General features: G+C 37.1%; 1 protein-coding gene across 9 annotated transcripts in view; it reads right to left on the reverse strand.

Moving 5' to 3' along the window:
• PIBF1 (progesterone immunomodulatory binding factor 1) overlaps positions 1–17,482 on the reverse strand; it is a 221,404-nt gene that overhangs the window by 199,257 nt on the left and 4,665 nt on the right. For all 9 annotated transcript variants that reach the window (XR_012121049.1, XM_037010311.2, XM_037010310.2 and 6 more), the window contains exons 3-5: positions 8,503–8,603; positions 5,841–6,039; positions 3,406–3,525 (exon numbers count right to left, since the gene is read on the reverse strand). Coding sequence is in view for 8 of the 9 variants with exons in the window: in XM_037010311.2 (XP_036866206.2) it covers positions 3,406–3,525; positions 5,841–6,039; positions 8,503–8,603 (420 nt within the window). In the remaining variant the exon portion in view is untranslated. The remainder of the gene's footprint in view (positions 1–3,405; positions 3,526–5,840; positions 6,040–8,502; positions 8,604–17,482) is intronic.

The raw sequence follows: 17,482 nt of genomic DNA on the forward strand, positions 1-17,482 counted from the left end.
AGAATCCAAGCAGTTCACACCACTCAGTTGCTACCCTGATCTGAAGAACTATCACCTTTAACCTAGATTACTACAATAGCCTCATAACAAGTCTCTCTGCTTCCATCCTTACACTCTAGAATCTATTCTCAGTAAAAAAACATTATCTGAGACATTAATAAAGGTCCTAAATATACAATGAACCTTTCACAATGTTACGATCATGCCATTTCCAAATTCTGCAATGCTTCCTTTCACTTAGAGTTAAAATCAAAGTCCTTACAATGACCTCAACTAACCCATTACCTCTCTCATCTTATCCCACTATTTTCCCTTCAACCATTCCAGTCACACTGGCTTCCTCATTGCTCCACAAGCACCAAGGCACCCTCTTGCCTTTGCATTGGCTGCTCCCACTGTCTGGAAGTTCTTTGAGATCTTTGCTGTCTACCTCACCTTCAAGTCTGTGCAAACTTCTAACCTCCACAATGATGTGCCTACCAGTTGACCCTTTACAATTCTCAATATGCTTTCTGCCCTGCTCTCTCTGCAGCACTACTGATTCCTCATTTATTTTTTTCCTTTGCAGTTATCACCTTCAGTCATACTGTGATTTGCTTATTTCTAATGTTTACTGTTTATTTCCAGGCACTCCTTCTAAAATATGAACTCCATGAGGCTAGGGATCTTTGTTTTGCTGAAGTATCCCAAGCACCTAGACCAATTCTTGTCACAAAGTAGACAAACAACAAATATTTACTCTATGAATTTCATTCTCATAATAATCATCTGAGGCAGGTTTTATATATTATCATCTCTATTTTACAAATGGAGAAGTTGTAAGGGCAGAAGGCAGGGTGGGGAAGTAGAGAAGACTAAGTTTTTTATCTAGGATCATCACACCATTGTCAACTTCCAGAGATGGAACTCAAACTAGTATCACTGAATTGTCCAAATACTACAGCAGTAAATAATCTAAAAAATTATTTCAAAAAATAACCTCCCATAATATAGTTAAGCAAAATTTCTTCTAATATTAAACATTTTTATTGTTCACTATAGCTTTCTGAAGAGTCTTCACTGGTTTGACTTTCAATTTTAAAAAGTTCAGTTTATTTTTTCTAAGTTTTGGGCAAGTTGACCTGTATTAGGCCATTGACTGAGCAGAAGAACCAAATTTTAAGGGTGGGCTTAATATAATTCTATTGTATCTAAATCATATTCTCTGAATTTCTAAGACCTTTTATTTAGAAGATAAGTTATTACTTAATTTCTTTTTTCCTGATTCTAATTCAATTATATTTATATTATTATTAAATTTAAGAAAATGTTTAAGAGAGCATTATATTTTCAGATGAGAGGTGATAAACCTTTAAGAAACAAAGGCACAAATAGAAAAGTTCTATGATGGCTAATTTTATGTGTCAACTTGGCTAGGCCGTGGTAACCAAATATTTGGTGAAACATTATTTTAGGTATTTCTGTGAAAGTATTTTTTAGAGAGATGAACACTTAAATCAGTAGTCTTTGAGTAAAGCAGATTACTCTCCACAATGTGGTGGGCCTCATTCAATCACCTTACTAGAACAAACACTGACCTCCCCTGAGCAAGAAGGAATTCTGTCAGCAGACTGTCTTTGGACTTGAACTGCAACTCTCCCCTGCATCTCCACCTGTTAGCGCACTCCAAATTTTGCACAACTCTCCAAGCCTCCACAATCATGTAAGCCAATTCCTTAAAATAAATCTCTCTCTCCATATGCAGACATACCCTACTGTCCTATTTCTCTGGAGAACCCTGACTAATACAGGTTCACAAACAGTACTATTTCCATGTTCAAGAGTTACTAGTGCATTAAAAATAGGAACCCTAAGAGTCAAACCAATGTTAATTATCTACACTTTCCCTTCAATAAAATACTAATAGTGTTAGCAAGGTTAAAATAAACACTAAAATCTGAGATAAAAAGCCATTACTGACCCTTGAGAGTGGAGACTTGCTTTGCCACACAGTAGAAACACATCACATACAATGATGCTTCTAGAGTTCCAAGGGTTTTGTTTTTTTAGTGCAAGGAATCCTTTGTTCAAGAGAAACCACTCTTAGAATCCCCAAATATTAAAGTTATTTAAAAAGAGGTGGTTTGATATAAACAAGGCATCCAGTCCTCCTACTAAAAAATGAGAAGTCCTCAAGGGATGCAGAGGGTCCACTTCGTGCTGTAGAACCATGTCTGAAAACTTGTCTAACTGCCCTGTCTCCAGTGAATTCTGTACTGCCACCTCACCTCCATTCTGGACAATTCACAGAAACTACAGAGATTACATGATTTGTCCAAGGCTGCAAAATGTAGCCAAACCCAGACCTTTTAACTTTGTACCTTACTATTTTGACTGCAGATGGAAATTTTTTAAAATTAAAAACTAGCTTTCTAAATGTGCAAAACAGTTTCTCTGCACAATGTAGAACACAGGTTAACAGGGAAAAAAAGTAAAACCTTGCAGTAGGGTTCGTATGAACACACCTGCCTCTCTGGCATTACTCCTGCTAACTTACTGCTCCTATCAGGAAAGGAAGAAAGCAAAGGCTTTATTTTGCTTGAAATATTGTCTCTGTATTAATGACATAAGTAAAGTTTTATTTATAAACACTAATAGTGCAGCAAATTAGGACATCAAAATACATTTTAAATTGTAACAATTTTATTTCTGGATAATAGATTTTTGGTATTTCTGATAATAGATCTGGATAAAGGCTGCCCTTGAAATAGGACATAAATAAATGCAACCTAGATAAAAATGATGTTTTTATATTTTGAAACAGAAATGGGCAATTCAATGAAATGAATGGACAACTACTATTATTTTCTCCACTTGATAGAGCAGGAAACATCAAATGACCTGTTCAAGGCCACAGAGAAAATAGAGGAGTATCAAGATATCATGTAAGTTTCTAACTCTAATCTACTAGGATTTGAACTCTAGAAGAGCCGACACTGCCTCTTGTGCTCATTGCTGCCAGCACTTGGAGCACAGCAACACGCACATCACTGGGGCTGACGCTTCTAACCGTGCACAGCGTCAGCACAGCTAACGGCACTGGATGAAGAGGCGAGGTGATGGCTACATGGACGGTGGCCTCCTTTCCTGTCACAGACAAGGCCTATCTGTCATGAAGACCTGAGAATCGAAATCACAACAACAAAACACTCAACCGAGAGTTTTGGGTCAGTTTTGTGGACTTGTAAGTCTTTAAGATGACTATTTCCGGTTTAACCTCTTTCCATCTACTTGTGAAGTCTTGCAGTAGTCAGCATTCCCTTAGTCCCATTTTTCTATCATTGACTTATATTCCTTATCACAAATCTTGAAGAACTCTAAAAAAACTTAGAGAGTCTTACTACTAGCGATCAAAATCATACAAACCTCTGTCAGTTGTTTCAGTTGACTTTTGTTTTCAGTTAATTCTTCTGACAGGTCATTCTTTTTCAACTGCAGTTCAGATATTTCCTTTCTTAATGGATTCACTAGTTCATAAAACCGAATCTTTAAAAAAAAATCAAAGTAATAAGCAGCCTTAAAATCCAAATTTAATTAAAATTTGCTAATTTATAGTACTCTCAATTATCAGCAATAAAAGGAAAGTATTATGGCAAAAAAGAAAGTGTTAAGAGTTCCAGTTTATATTCCTGTAGAATAAAGTTTTGTTTTGTTTGTACAAAATTAAACAACAGTTGTTAATTGACCCTGCCCACTAATACTTTAAGTCTTAATGTTCAATTAAGCCTCCTCCAGGCCCACATTATCGATCTCTCCAGCCCTGACACAGTCTCTTTCTCTTCTATCACTCCACACTCTGTGTGCTACTTATCTCCTCTCCTACTTCTGCTCACTCCTCACTGCTTGTTACTTCCTGAACACATCAAGTGTTCAAGAGTTTTGCTCTTGCTGCTTCCTGATAGACAAGTTCTTCCAACATAAGAATGCATGGCTTATGTTTTCACTCCCTTCAGGTCTCTGTTCATACATCACCCTATCAGTTAAGCCCTCCAGGATTCTCTTAACATGATTTAAATAGAATTCCTACCTTGTGGCAGCTACTATTCCTGAGCTTTGTAGTTACTGTCTGTATTGATTCACTAGAGTATAAGCTCCATGAGGTTTTATATGGTTTGTATACTGCTCTATCTCCAGTACCTAAATTTATGATTAGCCTGCATTTTGGGCCCTTGGCAAAGTTTGACTTCCTGCTCCACTGCTGTGTAAGGGATAGTCAGGATGAATTAGGAGGTATCTTTGTATCACTTCTTCCATTCAATTCAGGCTTCTCTTCCCACTCATAATTCTCAGAGGAATTTGCCTGCCCTAACTTTAGTAAAGTGTTCCATTTGACAAGCTCCTATAAAATAAGAAGTCATGAGCAAATTATGAGAAGGCAATTAGGGCCCATCTACTATACAGGCATACAATCTGAAACTCTTTAATACAATGCTGTAGTACCAAATCTGTTAAGAGCCACATCCTAAGGTTAGTCCTCAGCACAATGAGTTTGCATATAATTAACTTAGATTGCATATAATTATCCTTAGTTAGGATAATGTTGTCTATGAAACAAAAGATACAAGGAAAATTAAATCAGGACGCAAAACTATGTATAACTGCCACTAATGGGCTACTTGCTATTGCTATGGATAAAGCCTCAATGATAGCACTTGAGATATTTGTTTTGGACAGTGCACTTCCGACAGAAAAATTATATCTGAGCAATTTGAATAAAAAGACAAATACTTAACACTTCATTTTATAGGAAATCATTAATTGGGCAACCTTATCTAAATGAGAACCAAGAGCGGCAAACACCACTACAGTAGAAATAATAGGTTATATTTATTATTTGTTTACTATGTTCTAAGCACGGTACTATGTATTTTACATAGCTTATCTTCACAATTACCTCAACAGGAAGGTATTATTATTATTATTATTAATTCTTTTACAGATGAAAAAATTCAAGTCTCTTAGGGTGAAATGACACTATGTATCACAAACCAGCAGCTCTCAACCAGGGATCTGGGGAACCCTGATAACTGCTCCACCACTCTGAAACACCCTTTTGGGGATTTCATAAGATCAAAACTACTTTCCTAGTAATGCTAAGATTTTTTGCCTGTTTCACTCTCATTCTCTTATGCCTGTTCAGTGGTGTTTGCCAGTGGCTACACGATGTGTATCACTGCCGTTAAAGTTAATGGAATGTACACTTACATACCTTTGAATTTTAAAAATACCTGTTATTAATTTCTAATATGGTAACTATTAATAGGTATAGCCCATATAAACAAAAGCTCTTTGGGGTCCCTAGTGATTTTTAGAGTGTAAAGGGATGCTGACACCAGGAACTTGGAGACCACTGTCATGGATCAATTGTACATGTAGATTTGTGTAGCCAACACTGCAGATGGGATCCTTAACTAGATCCACAAAGATCTCCCTCATTCTAGTCCTTTATAATCACACCAATTCCTTGGTCCTCTACTACCCTTAACACCTGGCACCACTAACCTGTTCTCTTTATAATTTCACATTCTGAGAATATCATATAAACCATCTGTTTATAATACAATAATTAATTTTTATGGACTATGTACCCATTAACTTCAGAGCCCTATTTATTGCTTGACTTCAGTGATCAATAGTCAAGACCCTTTAAAATTTGGTGATCTGAACACCATTCATCATTTTCAGATCAAGGCCATAAAGTACTTTATCACTGTGGTACTTAAAAGGTTATGGTTACTACATAAATGGAGAATTTTAATCTGAAAATATATGCAGTTTTTTTAATGATACTAGACACTTACAGATACATATTCAGGAATAGAAAGCTGATCTTCAGGAAAGCCTTTCAGTTTCATATATTGCTCTTCTGTCAATTCAAAGTCACGCAGGTTTCGACGAATATCTCCAGCTTTCTCTCTTAGCTGAAGATTTGTCTCTTCTAGTTGTTTCTGTCTCAATAAAATTGTTTCCATTTCTTGTTTCATTAGTTCTTGGTATTTTCTACATTAGAAGAGAATTTATGGAAAGCTTAAAAAAATCTTTGAGATTCACTTTTCTCAAAGTTACCTTTTTATGGTAACAAAATTAGGAAATGAGCTCAATAGCATTTTTGACTCCAGCTAAATGCTTATTTACTTAACCAGTTAAACACACAATGAGAATTCCATACTAATTACAGAGTACTAATATGCAGTCAGAGAAATTATTAGAAAATTGATATTAAAGAATAAAAGATTTTTAAATTATACATTCCCTCTGCTTAAGGTAGCAAGCCTTACACATGTTTTGGACACTGCTCATTAAAGTAATTTTCATTTCTCTTTATCTAGGTACTTTAAAGTATACCTCTTCAAGATGGCCACATTAAACCACCATGAGGTATTCATTCAACCATTGAGGTAATAAAAACAGCAATCCACATGTATACATTCTCAAAGAATACATATAGCAGTCATTGTTACTATTAGTTGCCCATCCAAAGATTTTGAGCAGGATGACACAGCTGATTTTTTCCCCTCCCTACTGTACCATACCCATCAACATACAAGCGCACTGTTATTTTTCCTATCTTAAAACAAACGAGCAAACAAAAACTGCAACTCTTAATCCTTTGTCACTGCGCCCTTTGTTCCTCCACAGAGCAAACCTTGTTGAAGTCTGCTGTCCTCAGTGCCTTTCCTCTTAAACGCCAATTAGGTTTTTCATCTTCCCCTGAAATCTCAAGGTCACAATGACATACCAGATTGCTAATGACCAGTTCTCAGTTCTTTTCATACATGCTCTAAGGATAGTACTTGACACAACTGATCTCTTCCTCCTTAGACACTCTCTTCATTGCTTCCCAGACACCACACTTACTTCTTCTCCTATTTTACTGGTGGTGCTTTCTCAGTCTCCTGTACTGGTTTGTCTGAGTGTTGGAGTACTTGGCCCTCTTCTCTGTCTATACTCACTCCCTTGGAGAATTCATCCAGTCTCACAACCTAAATACTGTCTATATTCTAATGACTTCCAGATTGGTATCTCTGGACCAGACTTTTCATATACCTCCACACACATTCTAATAAGACAACTCTAACTTAACACGTCCCAAACTGAACTCCTGCTCTTTACTCACAAATCTATTCCATTGTGGTTTCTCATTTTAGTTCACAGCAATGCCACCCTTTCATTTATTCAAGCCAAAAATGTTGGCATATTCCTTGACTCCTCTTTTTCTCTTAAGCCCCACATCTAATCCATTAGGACATCCTGTCAGCGCTACCTTCAAAATATATTCAGAATTATTCAGCCACCTTTTACCAACACCAGCTAACAAGGGGAATATTTCAATAGCTTCTTTACAGTCCTCTCAGCATCACTCCACCTGACCAAGTATCAAGAACAGAGTGGAAGCCCTACTACTGAAGGCAGTGGTTCTCCCAGACCACCATCACCATCACTCGGGAACTTGGCAAGACGCAGATTCTCAGGACAATGCACATCAAAACACCTGAGGATGGGGCAGACAATTTTTTAAACAAGTCCTTCAGGTGGTTCCGATGGACGCTAAAATTTGACAACCACTGATCTAATGTGATAGTTACTAGGAAGTGGTCAGATAATTTTTAAAAATATTGGTTAAATAGTGACATCTTAAAGAAAGCAGATACCTACTTTACATACTTACTTCTAATTAAAACATACAAAGAATCATTCATTTGCCACATTTTTTTACATAGGGTTCAGATTTTTTAAACACATAGGTATGCTTTGATTTTTTTACAACATTGTTCATGATTTCCAAGTTCAATTTCTCTACCTTAAAAGACACTTGGGAAGAAATTTGAGAGAATACTTTTTATAGATGTTTGATTTTTGTTCTCAACCTTTAAATGTCTTGCTTTCACTTAATTTGATGATTCTTTAATTACTCACTTTTACTGAATTGTTTCAAAGAATTCATTATAGTTTTCATAGAAATGACACATCTTTTGGACTCACATTTCACAGTTCCTATAATTTTAATCGAATTATATAATAAGTATAATTGGTACAGGCCTATTTCACAGTAAACACAATGGACTCTAACTAAGCACACACTGGGCTAGAGAAAGTATGCAGGCAAAATAAAAGGTACTTTAAACCAGAACTGAATGGGCCATGAGAATCAGTGTGTTTTACAGAGCAAATGAAGAAGGGGTGATCCAGACAGCAGATTAAGTGGTGGTACATTTAAGAGAGCTTTCATTGCTGTTTTTGGTTTACTTATGCTGGCAATGTTTGTTAAATCAATGTTGAATTCTGACTTTTTATGTTTTGTGCACTGCATCAAGTAACCTACTTTCCTGTTGGTCTGAATGAAAAAATTATTACCATCTTGGACTTAAAATATTTGTATTTTAGCTTACAATCACAAGCATGAAGAGATAATAAAACTACTTTTAACTGACAAATAGGTATTGTGGCTTTTTCAAAACTTACCTAGCATCCTTCTGTTGGAAAGTCAATTGGTTGTCTAATCTCAGTGTTAGTAGTTGCTTCTGGTGAAGTGCATCATTAAGTTTCTCCTCCAATTCTTCAATCTTAGTGAAGAGAAAAGGGTAAATTATATGGTCAACTTTCAAATTTATCATTAAATAAACCTATTTGAAAAATACTAAATATAAAAAAGCATTTAAAAGAAACAGGCTAAAAATGAATAGAGTGTTTTTTTGCAATGATGAGTCTACAACTACAAACTCTGTTTATATAAATGGCTTGTAAACATATGGTTAAAACTCCTGCCTCATAAATGGTTTATCGCCAGGCTGTCATTAAGGCTATTTTTTCCCTTAAGCCACTCTCACTGAGAAGCCCACTGACAATTGAGATTTTCTTTTTCTGCCTTGCCCAGGTAATTATTTCCAGGCCAGGCCCTGCATTTGTACTTCAAATGCATATGTCCGACTATACCATATCTTCAAATAACCACCACACAGGAGATGCTACATATGCCCAAAGGAACTAGTCATCCACCTCACCTCATCTCATACTCCCTGTATCTCCCTAGTTTCCAAAGCAAAAACATCTGAGTCACGTCTGCTATGTCTAGTTCTCCTCAGTGCTTACTCTGATCAGACACCACTTTGTTGGTGTTGTTGAGTTTACCTCAAAGAGCTGTCAAGACTGTACCATCCTCTAAATTACCCACTTTCAAGTCTTCATTTCGACCCCTATCATCCTTCTCTTTCCCAGATTATTACAATGGAGGGAAAAAAAACCTGCCTCTGGTTTGGTCAACCTCCAAATCTATTTTCCTTTATCTTACCTTTATAAATGCCATCAAAAATTTATTTCCCCAGTTTTACACCCTTCAGAAGATCCTCTCTAATTTCAGATTAAATCCCAAACTTTATGGCTTAAGATAGTCCTTCCTGATCAGGCTTTTGCCACTCCTTCTCTTATCACTAGCTTAAAAAGAAATTATTGCAGGTAAAATAAATTCTTGCCATTCCCCAAATATGCTGCACTCTGCATTAAGCCTCCATGCACTTGGATTTTACTCTTAGTCTACTTAGAAAATTCTTTACCCTCTTTCAACCCATGCAATTCTTGTTCACCCTTTAAAACATTAACTTAACCGCCCCTTTATACATTCAAGTGAATTCCTCTTCCATCATCAAATTCTCCATCTCTACTGGATCATTTCTATCATTAAGCAAACTACTACTTCTGTCTCCCACTAACAACAAGCACTCCCCTGATCACACCAGTCCCTTTGCTACAGTACCATCTCTCTGTTCACCATCAGAGCAAAACTTCAGTATGGTTTTGGTCCTGCAGTATTCCAGTAAAACTATTCTTGCCAAAGTCACCTCCGTAATGCCCAAAACAATGATGATTTCTGCATATTTATCTTACTTGACAGCATGATTTGACAGAGCTGACCACTCCATCCTGTTTGGGCTTCCATCATACTCCTCTCTGCTTTCCTGCTAACTCACTGGACATTGTTAAGCTTCTCAGGTTCCTTGGCTGGATTCTCCTCCTCTACCCCATATTGAAATGTTGGACTTCACATGACTTGGGGCCTCTGCTCTCTCTAGGAAACATCATCCAAACCCATGGCTTTAAGTGCCATTGATATGCCAATGCCTCTCTCTCTCTTTCTCTCTCTCTCTCTCACACACACACACACACACACACACACCTACAAACCCACACACATTTGATTGTGGACTCCCCCCAAACTCTGATAATTCCATTTAGGAATCTAACAGGAATCTAAAGTTTAACATATTCAAGTAGAACTTACATTTTACATCCTCTTAACAGTTTTCTCCCAGCCTTCTATTTCTCCAGAAATGGCTCCAGTAGATGAAGCCCCCTCAAAAATCTTAATGTAACTCAGTAACTTATAACCCAACTGTTTTCTGCTCACCTTATCTGCCCTCAGTCTATTACTTCAGTGCCATTGTGAATATGCAATGAGGACATGCAGCTCTAATTGCCTAAAATCTGCCAAAGACTTCTCTGACTACATAATCTACAACACAGGTTAATAAACAATTTTGCTTAGTCAAATCCAGCCCATGTTCTGTTTCTGCACTGCCTATTAGCTTAAGAATAGGTTTAACATTTGTAAAAGGTTGTTTAAAAAAAAAAAGAAAAAGAATATGTAATAGACCATATGTGGTCTCCAAAGCATAAAATATTTACTGTTTGGCCTTTTACAGAGATACTTTGCTGAATTCTTATCTAAAGGAGAAAATTCCCATTGCAAAGTGATGTTATGTCACATGACCCTGAAGGCAAGGTGTTTGTTTTTTGATGATGTCTATCACTTCAATGTGATCTCCATAAAAAATGAGACTTTCATATTCATTGCTATGTTCTCAGCAACATGCCTCAAATCAACAAATGAGAACCATATTCCTCAGAACTTTGCAAATCAAGAATACTGTTAGCACAAGGATGGAAGCTTCTACTTTTTTTAGGGTTACAACTTTTGCAATTTCAACTGATTTCTAAATTAAGTCCCTTAACTCACAGATAATCAAGCTATGAAGATATGCACTCACTCCTTCATTTCCTAAGCAGTGAGTAACCTACATACCTGTAATGTTAGATAAGTAACAAGTTTTAGGCATTTAAAAATCTTCGGGCAAGAAAAGTAAACAGGAAATGAATAAAGAATTGAAGTAAGGGAAGAGATTAAGGCAAAGGGTGAAGCCAACAATTCTCTAGAATCAGGAAGCTTGACCTATAAGCAGTTAGCCTTCTAAATTCAATCAGAAAGCAGCTGAGTGTGAGGTGGGAATCAATGCATTCAAAGTTTCCTTAGACAGATCTGTTCCTGTTTTTAGACACGGAAGAATCAAATCCACATGGGTAAAGGCATTCACAGTAACAGACTGCAACATTAGTAATAAAGTGTAATAAACATAAACATTGTATTGCTACCATACTGTTGTGGAAAGATGTTAGATTATGTAGATTCAATTAACTTCTAACTAAAAAAGACCTTGAGTAGAAAAAAGCTGTTACTTGTCTCTACAAATCGAGTCTTTCCTTTTCCATGGTAACTGAGTTTTATTAGTGACAACAATGTGTCCGGTTACAAACTTACATTTCCCAGCTTCCCACTCCTTGCAGCTAGGGGTGGTCATGCTATCTAGTTCTAGTTAACTGAGGTCACTGGCTTGAGCTTCTGGGAATGTTCTTTAATGGGTACTGACTCATTTAGCATGTGCTCCATTTTCCCATTTTTATTTCTTCTCCTTATATCTGCCTGTAATACAGATATAATACTGGAGGTAGAGCAGCCAGCTGAGATTTTGACACAAAAAGGACATGCTTTCTTTAAAAACACCTATGCAGAGGCTTAAAGGGCCTGGATTCCTCTTTTTTTAAAAATTTTTTTATTAAGGTATTATTGATATACACTCTTATGAAGGTTTCACATGAAAAAACAACGTGGTTACTACATTTATCCATATTATCAAGTCCCCACCCATACCCCAATGCAGGCACTGACCATTGGTGTAGTAAGATGCCACAGATTCACACCATGTGTACTAAACATAATACCCCTCAATCCCCTTCGCCCTCCCACACCCCTCCCCTTTGGTAACCACGAGTTCCTTCTTGGAGTCACTGAGTCTGCTGTTTTGTTCCTTCAGTTTTGCTTCGTTGTTATACTCCACAAAAGACAGAAATCATTTGGCACTTGGCTTTCTCCGCCTGGCTTATTTCACTGAGCATAATAATGTCCTCCAGCTCCACCCATGTTGTTGCAAATGGAAGGATTTGTTTCTTTCTTAGGCTAAATAGTATCCCATTGTGCATATGTACCACATCTTCTTTATCCATTCATCTACTGATGGACACTTAGGTTGCTTCCATATCTTGGCTACTATAAAAAGTGCTGTGATAAACATAGGGGTGCATATGTCTTTTTGAATCTGAGAAGTTGTATTCTTTGGGTAAACTCCAAGGAGTGGGATTCCCAGGTCAAATGGTATTTCTATTTTTAATTTTTTGAGGAACCTCCATGTTGCTTTCCACAATGGTTGATCTAGCTTACATTCCCACCAGCAGTGTAGGAGGGTTCCCCTTTCTCCGCATCCTTGCCAGCATTTGTTGTTCTTAGTCTTTTCAATGCTGGCCATCCTTACTGGTGTGAGGTGATATCTCATTGTGGTTTCAATTTGCATTTCCCTGATGATTAGCGATGTGGAGCATCTTTTCATGTGTCTGTTGGCCATCTGAATTTCTTCTTTGGAGAACTGTCCCTTCATATCTTCTGCCCATTTTTTAATCGAGTTATTTGCTTTTTAGGTGTTGAGGCATGTGAGTTCTTTATATTTTGAATGTTAACCCCTTGTTGGATATGTCATTAACAAATATATTCTTCCATACTGTAGGATACCTTTTTGTTCTGTTGATGGTGTCCTTTGCCGTACAGAAACTTTTTAGTTTGATGAAGTCCCATGAGTTCATTTTTGCTTGTTTCCCATTCTTGAGGAGATGGGTTCAGGAAGAAGTTGCTCATGCTTATATTCAGGAGATTTTTGCCTATGTTGTATTCTAAGAGTTTTATGGTTTCATGACTTACATTCAGGTCTTTGATCCACTTTGAGTTTACTTTTGTATGGGGTTAAACAATAATTCAGTTTCATTCTTTTCAATGCAGCTGTCCAGTTTTGCCAAAACCAGCTGTTGAAGAGGCTGTCATTTCCCCATTGCATGTCCATGGTTCCTTTATCATATACTAATTGACCATATATGGTTGGATTTATATCAGGGCTCTGTAGTCTGTTCCATTGGTCTATGTGTCTGTTCTTGTGCCAGTACCAAATTGTCTTGATTACTGCGGATTTGTAGTAGAGCTTGAAGTTGGAGATCATAATCTCCCCAGCTTTATTCTTCCTTCTCAGGATTGTTTTGGTATTTGGGGTCTTTTGTGGTTCTACATGAATTTCAGACTGATTTTCTCTAGTTTGTTGAAGAATCCTGTTGGTATTTTGATAGGAATTGCATTGAATCTGTAGATTGCTTCAGGCAGGATGGCCATTTTGACAATATTAATTCTTCCTATCCATGAGCATGGGATGTGTTTTCATTTATTGTTATCTTCCTTAATTTATCTCATGAGTGTCTTGTAGTTTTCAGAGTATAGGTCTTTCACTTCCTTGGTTAGGTTTATTCCTAGGTATTTTATTCTTCTTGATGCAACTGTGAATGGAATTGTTTTCCTGATTTCTCTCTCTGCTAGTTCATTGTTAGTGTATAGGAATGCAACAGATTTCTGCGTATTGATTTTGTATCCTGCAACTTTGCTGAATTCAGATATTAGATCTAGCAGTTTTGGAGTGGATTCCTTAGGGGTTTTTATGTACAATATCATGTCATCTTCAAACAGGGACAGTTTAACTTCTTCCTTGCCAATCTGGATCACATTTATTTCTTTGTGTAGTCTGATTGCCGTGACTAGGACTTCCAGTAATATGTTGAATAGAAGTGGGGAGAGTGGGCATCCTTGTCTTATTCCCAATCTTAAAGGAAAGGCTTTCAGCTTCTTGCTGTTAAGTATAATGTCAGCTGTGGGTTTGTCATATATGGCCTCTATTATGTTGAGGTACTTGCCCTCTATACGCATTGTGTTGAGAGTTTTTATCATGAATGGATGTTGAATTTTGTCAAATGATTTTTCAGCATCTATGGAGAAGATCATGTGGTTTTTGTCCTTGTTTTTGTTGATGTGGTTGGAGGATGTTGATGGATTTCGAATGTTGTACCATTCTTGCTTCCCTGGGAAGAATCCCACTTGATCATGATGGGTGATCTTTTTGATGTATTTCTGAATTCAGTTCGCTAATATTTTGTTGAGTATTTTTGCATCTATGTTCACCAGGGATATTGGTCTGTAATTTTCTTTTTTTTGTTTTGTCTTTGCCTGGTTTTGGTATTAGAGTGATGCTGGCCTCATAGAATGAGTTTGGAAGTATTCCCTCTTCTTCTACTCTTTGGAAAACTTTAAGGAGGATGGGTATTAGGTCTTCACTAAATGTCTGATAAAATTCCGTGGTGAAGCCATCTGGTCCAGGGCTTTTGCTTTTAGGCCAGTTTTTGATTACCAGTTCAATTTTGTTGCTGGTAATTGGTCATTCAGATTTTCTGTTTCTTTCTGGGTCAGCCTTGGAAGGTTGCAATTTTCTAGAAAGTTGTCCATTTCTTCTAGGTTATCCAGTTTGTTGGCATATGATTTTTCATAGTATTCTCTAATAATTCTTGTATTTCTCTGGTGTCTGTAGTGATTTTTCCTTTCTCATTTCTGATTCTGTTTATGTGAGTAGATTCTCTTTTTTTCTTGATAAGTTTGGCTAGGGGTTTATCTATTTTGGTTATTTTCTCGAAGAACCAGCTCTTGCTTTCATTTATTCTATTGTTTTATTCTTCTTGATTTTATTATTTCTACTCTAATCTTTATTATGTCCCTTCTTCTACTGACTTTGGGCCTCATTTGTTCTTTTTCCAGTTTCATTAATTGGAGTTTAGACTGCTCATATAGGATTGTTCTTCTTTCCTGAGATAGGCTTGTATTGCAATATACTTTCCTCTTAGCATGGCCTTGGCTGTGTCCCACTGATTTTGCAATGTTGAATTATTGTTGTCATTTGTCTTCATATATTGCTTGATCTCTGTTTTTATTTGATCATTGATCCATTGGTTATTTAGGAGCATGTTGTGAAGCCTCCATGTGTTTGTGGGATTTTTCATTTTGTGTAATTTATTTCTAGTTTCATACCTTTGTGGTCTGAGAAAGTGGTTGGTAAAATTTCAATCTTTTTGAATTTACCACGGCTCTTTTTGCGGCCTAGTATATGATCTGTTCTTGAAAATGTTCCATGTGCACTGGAGAAGACTGTGTAGTAGAAATCTGTAGATGTCTGTTAGGTCCACCTGTTCTAATGTGTTGTTCAGGGCCTCTGTCTCCTTACTTATTTTCTGTCTGGTTGATCTGTCCTTCAGAGTGAGTGGAGTGCTGAAGTCTCCTAGAATGAATGCATTGCATTCTATTTCCCCTTTTAATTCTGTTAGTATTTGTTTCACATATGTAGGTGCTCCTGTGCTGGGCACATATATATTTGTAACGGTTATATCTTCTTGTTGGATTGACCCTTTTATCATTATGTAATGTCCTCTTTGTCTCTTGTGACTTTCTTTGTTTTGAAGTCTATTTTGTCTGATACAAGTACTACAACTCCTGCTTTTTTCTCCCTATTAAGTTGGATGAAGTATCTTTTCCCATCCCTTCACTTTTAGTCTGTGTATGTCTTTGGGTTTAAAGTGAGTCTCTTGCAGGCAGCATATAGATGGGTCTTGTTTTTTTATCCATTCAGTGACTCTATGTCTTTTGATTAGTGCATTCAGCCCATTTACATTTAGGGTGATTATCGATAGGTATGTACTTATTGCCATTGCAGGCTTCCGATTCGTGGTTACCAAAGGTTCAAGGTTAACTTCCTTACTATCTAGGAGTCTAACTTAACTGACTTAATACGCTATTACAAACACAATCTAAAGGTTCTTTTTTTTTCTCCTTTTTTTCCTCCTCCATTCTTTATATATTAGGTATCATATTCTGTACTCTTTGTCTGTCCCTTGATTGACTTTGGGGATAGTTAATTTAATTTTGCAGTTGCTTAGTAATTAGTTGTTCTACTTTCTTTACTGTGTTTTTATTACCTCTGGTGACAGCTATTAAACCTTAGGAACACTTCCATCTATAGGAGTTCCTCCAAAATACAGTGTAGAGATGTTTTATGGGAGGTAAATTCTCTTAGCTTTTGCTTATCTGGAAATTGTTTAATCGCTCCTTCAAATTTAAATGATAATCATGCCGGATAAAGTAATCATGGTTCGAGGCCCTTCTACTTTATTGCATTAAATATATCATGCCACTCCCTTCTGGCCTGTAAGGTTTCTGCTGAGAAAGTCTGATGATAGCCTGATAGGCCTTCCTTTGTACGTGATCTTATTTGTCTCTCCGGTTGCTTTTAATAGTCTGTCCTTATCCTTGATCTTTGCTATTTTAATTACTATATGTCTTGGTGTTGTCTTCCTTGGGTCCCTTGTGTTGGGAGATCTGTGGATCTCCATGGCCTGAGGGACTATGTCCTTCACCAGACTGGGGAAGTTTTCAGCAATTACCTCCTCAAAGACACTTTCTATCCCTTTTTCTCTCTCTTCTTCTTCTGGTACCCCTATAATGAGAATATTGTTCCATTTGGATTGGTCATACAGTTCTCTCAATATTCTTTCATTCTTAGAGGTCCTTTTTTCTCTCTATGCCTCAGCTTCTTTATATTCTTCTTCTTTAGTTTCTATTTCATTTATCGTCTCCTCCACTGTATCTAATCTGCTTTTAATACCCTCCATCATGCTTTTCAACAATTGGATCTCTGACCAGAATTCATTCCTGAGTTCTTGAATATCTTTCCATACCTCCATGAGCATGTTAATGATTTTTATTTTGATCTCCCTTTCTGGAAGATTCATGAGGTTGATGTCATTTAAATCTTTCTTTGGAGTTGTATTAATAATTTTACTTTGAACCAGGTTCCTTTGCTGTTTCATATTTCTATATGGCACCCTCTAGTGTCCAGAAGCTCTACTCTCTGGAGCTGCTCAGCCCCTGAAGCTGGGAGTGGTATTGGTGCCTGGGGGGAGGAAAGAGCTGTTTCCTGCTTCCTGGCCGCTATGCCTGTCTCCACTGCCTGAACCAGTGCTCCAAACACACAGGTATAAGCCTCTATGCTTTGTGTTTGTAATTGCTGTAGACAGATCTTCCCTCTGGCTGTCCTAATGCCAGGGTAGGGTTTGCTGGTTTGCGAGGCAGGTGAGGCTGGCTGGGAGAAAGGCACAGTAGACTGCGTATCACAGAGGGTGTCTGTTGAGCTGTGCAGTCAGCCAGGGA

The sequence above is a fragment of the Manis javanica genome, chromosome 9 (assembly GCF_040802235.1).
Source record: "Manis javanica isolate MJ-LG chromosome 9, MJ_LKY, whole genome shotgun sequence".
NCBI lineage: Eukaryota > Metazoa > Chordata > Mammalia > Pholidota > Manidae > Manis > Manis javanica.